This window comes from Engystomops pustulosus, chromosome 8 (genome assembly GCF_040894005.1).
Source record: "Engystomops pustulosus chromosome 8, aEngPut4.maternal, whole genome shotgun sequence".
Classification (NCBI taxonomy): Eukaryota; Metazoa; Chordata; class Amphibia; order Anura; family Leptodactylidae; genus Engystomops; species Engystomops pustulosus.
The window spans coordinates 55,733,237-55,737,777 of NC_092418.1; the positions used below are offsets into that span (position 1 = coordinate 55,733,237).

At 40.2% G+C, this 4,541-nt stretch overlaps 1 protein-coding gene across 1 annotated transcript in view; it reads right to left on the reverse strand.

The window, feature by feature from the left end:
* Window positions 1-4,136, reverse strand: part of LOC140075289 (uncharacterized) — a 4,726-nt gene extending 590 nt beyond the window's left edge. Inside the window, exons 1-14 of the mRNA XM_072120960.1 lie at window positions 3,912-4,136; window positions 3,282-3,548; window positions 2,871-3,200; window positions 2,335-2,784; window positions 2,044-2,248; window positions 1,832-1,960; window positions 1,606-1,739; window positions 1,284-1,517; window positions 1,069-1,206; window positions 825-962; window positions 615-734; window positions 370-489; window positions 209-286; window positions 1-96 (exon numbers count right to left, since the gene is read on the reverse strand). The exon at window positions 1-96 is cut by the window's left edge and continues 125 nt beyond it. Of these exons, the coding sequence (XP_071977061.1) occupies window positions 57-96; window positions 209-286; window positions 370-489; window positions 615-734; window positions 825-962; window positions 1,069-1,206; window positions 1,284-1,517; window positions 1,606-1,739; window positions 1,832-1,960; window positions 2,044-2,248; window positions 2,335-2,784; window positions 2,871-3,200; window positions 3,282-3,548; window positions 3,912-3,931 (2,403 nt within the window). The 5' untranslated portion in view covers window positions 3,932-4,136 and the 3' untranslated portion in view covers window positions 1-56. The remainder of the gene's footprint in view (window positions 97-208; window positions 287-369; window positions 490-614; window positions 735-824; window positions 963-1,068; window positions 1,207-1,283; window positions 1,518-1,605; window positions 1,740-1,831; window positions 1,961-2,043; window positions 2,249-2,334; window positions 2,785-2,870; window positions 3,201-3,281; window positions 3,549-3,911) is intronic.
* Between the last annotated feature and the right edge of the window lie 405 nt (window positions 4,137-4,541).

Genomic DNA, 4,541 nt, shown 5'->3' on the forward strand with positions numbered 1-4,541 from the left:
AGAGTAAATAACATATGTATAAAGAACAAATATAAAACAAATAAAATTGGGCCTGTTTATCTTCGAAGTCTAGAACTTCTTCTTGGTTCTTCAGTCCTTTTAGAGAAAAAAAAGTACAATGTTATCACCAGATATTAGAAATATTCACTTTCAGATTTGTTATTTCAATTGGATGGAATAATGTTTGTGAGAGTCTGCCTCTAGTTACCTAGTAGACCTGTCTGCTGCGGGCTCAGTCTTCCTTTGGGACCGTGTGGACACTGTGGGCAAGGAGGATGTCTGTGCTCTGCAATGAAAGAGAAGAATGCTATCATACCAGAAGTGATTCATTAGCGAAGTACAATTTTACTTTTTGACAATGTATCCAACCTTGAAGTAAATTCAGCATCGTCCGAATCACTTAGGCTCTCCTCTGTGGTGCTGCCTATTAACTGTAGAATCCAATCATCTTCCTGCTGGCTAGCCTGATTTTCCTCTGCATTGAAATCCCTTTGTAGGAAACATATAAAATACCAATAAATTAGCAATACACTCTTGCTATCAGGTACATAGAGTAACATAACTTAATGCATTGGCTATAATTTAGCTTGACAATAAATGCCCAGTATACTTACCGGATAGAGCTGCCTCCTTCTTCTTCAGGCTGCCTCCTCTTCTGGTTCCTGGTCACCACGCCGATCATATCCTCGCCGCCTTCTTCATCCGATTTACGCAGGTCTTCTACATCCAAGTTGCTTTTTAAGAAACATACAAAGGACAAATTAATTAGTAATAATTAGTACTCAGTCTCCTTCCACATGCCAATAAATGAGTAATATAGTGACCTGCTAGAGCTGCTTCCTCCTGCTTCAAGCTCACTCTCCCTGGTTGACAAGTCCATCCTCTCTTCTCTGACATCTTCCTCTTGTGGAAATGGGCCATCTTCATCTTCGCTGTCCTGGTCTTCTACATCCATGTATCTTCTTAACAAGCATAAAAACACAAGCAAATGAGTAAAATCATACTGGCAAACAGGTGCCCAGACACGGTGTATTGGGTCTCATGACAATCAATGCATGGAATAGTTACCTGCTAGAGCTGCTTCCTCTTGTTTCAGGCTGTCTCCTTTTCTGGGATCTGGTAGTCACGCCGATCGGACTGTCACCATCAAGCTGCATGGTCTGGTCGTCTTCATTGTGCTCTTCCTGCTCTTCTTCATCTGTGATTCTGGTTATCAAGCATATAAAACATTAATGACTCAGCAAGCCATTCTGTAGAACATATATTATGTTTGCTCACAGTACCTTGAGGTGCTGGGTCGGGGTTGATCGCTGGCGCCTTGCCCTGCCTGCACTACCAGAGAGTAGGCATGGCAGATGTCCTCCAAAGTCTTCTCCCTATAATTCCTTTCGGCTGTCAGATTTGTATGTGCCAAATATTTAGCAAAAAGGCACTTCTCTGAGTCCGAATAATTAGGCATTGTCCAAGTCTCACACACCCTCCGGACTAGTTGGCTGGTGATGCTGGGGAGTTCGAATCTAGAAGTACAAAAACAGATGGTAAATACACAGTATATGGCACTAAACTTACAATGAGTCTACGCAAATTGCATTTTGTGAATCTTACTTTTGGTGGTACCGCCTGATATCATTGGACACATTGTGGATGGCCTTTCCACTAGTTGAAACAAAAAATGAGTCGTTGGTTGATTTACGGAGTATCAACTTAGGCCTCACTTTTTCAAAGTAGCACTCAAACCACTGGGGAAAAGAAGCGGACAGTGAAAAAGAAGAAAAACAATGAACCATCTTATTTCCACAATTCCAATAACCTGTAACCTTTAAAAAGTTACCTTTTCTTCCTCCTTGTTTAGCACAAACGTAGCCACTTGTTGGGTCGCTGTCTTGTGCGTCTTCACGCCAATTATGACAAGCTCCTCCCCTCTATAGGTGTGAGAGATGCGATCTCTCCATTCTGAGACCTAAGATTAAAAGTGTTTGGAAAATTTCATAGAAAATCAAAGCTAAAACAACATTGCAGAGTGAGGATGAGAATGGCACTCACTGTCATATTGGCCACAACCCCAGGACGCTGAAGATGTTTCAGAACAAGGAGGGTCTCCAAATAATAAATAATGTCGAGCTGTGAACTCATATCGCAGCTACCAGCCTGGACGGCTCCTATGGACTGGAGGAAAGAGGGCTTTGCTACTGATAGGAGCCTGCGGCAATCATCTGGGCTCTTTGTGGTAGTGATCAATGCTTGGTACCTACAAATGAAATGCATATGATATTTATATATAAAATACATAAGATATCACTATATAAAATAAAATGCATCATATATTAGACTCACCGCTTGCTGACAACTTCTTTAGATATGCCCTTTGACAGCCGCTTTTGAATGTCTTCGGTCACATCCTTAAAAAATTCGCAGGACTTATAAAGTCTGGGATGTTCTGAAAAAAGGTTGGTGGCCCTAAGCTGATAGGTCATGAACCTCCTGACATGCTTCAAGTAGTTGAAGACAGTCTGGTTGGCCAAGTTCAATTCCCTCAGCTTGGTGAAAAATGCGTTGGCCTTCTGCACATCTTTGACGAACTCCAGATTGACAGCCTTTGGATTCATAAAAAATAGAAATCTGGAGACATCTTCCACCTCTTGGCTGTAGTTGGTCACATTTAATGTGTCAGCCAAGTAAGAAGCAAAGCCCTTGAGAATGGGATGATCCAAAGAGTGGCGGCGGTATAAGCCTGCAGCCTTCATCCTCAGTCTTACATCCGAAGTCCAATTTGTCTGTAGGTGTCTAAAATTCAGAACATAAGGTTACATTTAACACAATCTGTCACGTACACACATATAAAAAGGAAGATGAAACCTCAAGTCACTGACCTCTGAGTGTGGCTATACATAGGTAGGTCATCTTCGCTTTCTTCCTCTTCTCTTCTAGATGGTTCTTGGTCCCTCTGGTCATGGTCATCTCCTGGTCCTTCTTGGTCCCTCTGGTCATGGTCATCTCCTGGTCCTTCTTGGTCCCTCTGGTCATGGTCATCTCCTGGTCCTTCTTGGTCCCTCTGGTCATGGTCATCTCCTGGTTCTTCTTGGTCATCCATCTCCATTAGAGCTGGGACATCCTCCATGTCTGGTTCAGATGGCTGTTCCGGTTCAGGTTGGGGCACTGTGGAGGTGGCAGCAGGCACTGAGGTAGACGATGTCCCTTGCCTAAAATTTATGATAAAATATAAAATATGAATAGGGATACCATATTGAAAGAGACAATTAGCAGACAGAGATAGCACATACCTGCTTGGAGTTGGCTTACTGATTATTACAAATCCTCTGTCCTCCAGAAAGGGGACTACATTCTCTAGAGATCCCAGAGACATTATGTCCGGATAATAAATGGCTGTGCCCTTGGCTGCTATAGACATGAGTTGTTTCCTGGCCAATTTTAATGCAGCTTTCCTCTCCTGTTCTGTGTTGAGCCGCATGCACTTTCTTTTAAGATGTGTTGAAAGTATCTTATCAGGTCTGCAGCAGACGGGGCAGGTCAAGGGAGTTCTGTTAAGACTGTTTAAAAACAGATACAATCATTAAAATATGCTTTTTATGTAGGTTACATATGATATTACTGTATAAAATAAGATTTTAGACTTTTACAAGCAACACTATGTTCCAGTGTCACTTCATTTACATACAATCGTAATCCAATCAGTGAGGCTCCATGTGACCATCCTTTGTTGGGGGTTGTATGGAAGAGCACAACTAAAACCAACTGGAATATGTGCTATACATATATGCTATAATATTATACATACTATATATACACTATATGATATAAATAGTATATAACATTACACAGTATGTAGTAATAAAATAACCTTAGTCTATCTATAAATACAGCTCATGATAAAACACAGCGTCTGTACTTACATTCTGGATGCAGACTCCATGCTTGTCCAATGTAGATACAAAAAAAGGAAAATTAATTCCTCAAAAGAAGCAAATAAAAAAAAATACAATAATAAAAGTAAAAATAAACTAGCAATAAAGCTTGGTGACTGCTTTCAAGTGGCAAATTCACCAAAAAAAACTACAAACTTCACTGCAGTAGTAGAAAAAATAAGGGAAACAAATTCCTCAAAAGAAGCAAAAATGCTGTAAGAAAAATGAAAATAAAATAGCAAATGCTTGTAAAGCACAAAGGAAGTTTAGTGACTGCTCTCTATGAGAAAAATCTCTAAACTGAAACCCATCCCCCACTGCACTCACTGTAACAATGTAGGTAGGGGGGGGGTCTCCTAGATAAAGATAAGTTGGTTACCTGTGTTACTGTTATCTTACAGTCAGCACTGCCATCTTGTGGCGATTTATCAGAATACAATACCAGAAAATGTTTGCACTCCTAAACCTACTTTACTATCCTCATGGTGTGTAATGAACTTTTTACTTTTTTATTGAAGTTTTATGTTGATTTATATTCATAATTAATTAACTGTTTTATAGTTTTCATGGTTGCTCACTGTTTTAACAAGTCTGTTTTAACAAGTTTTTCACTGTGAT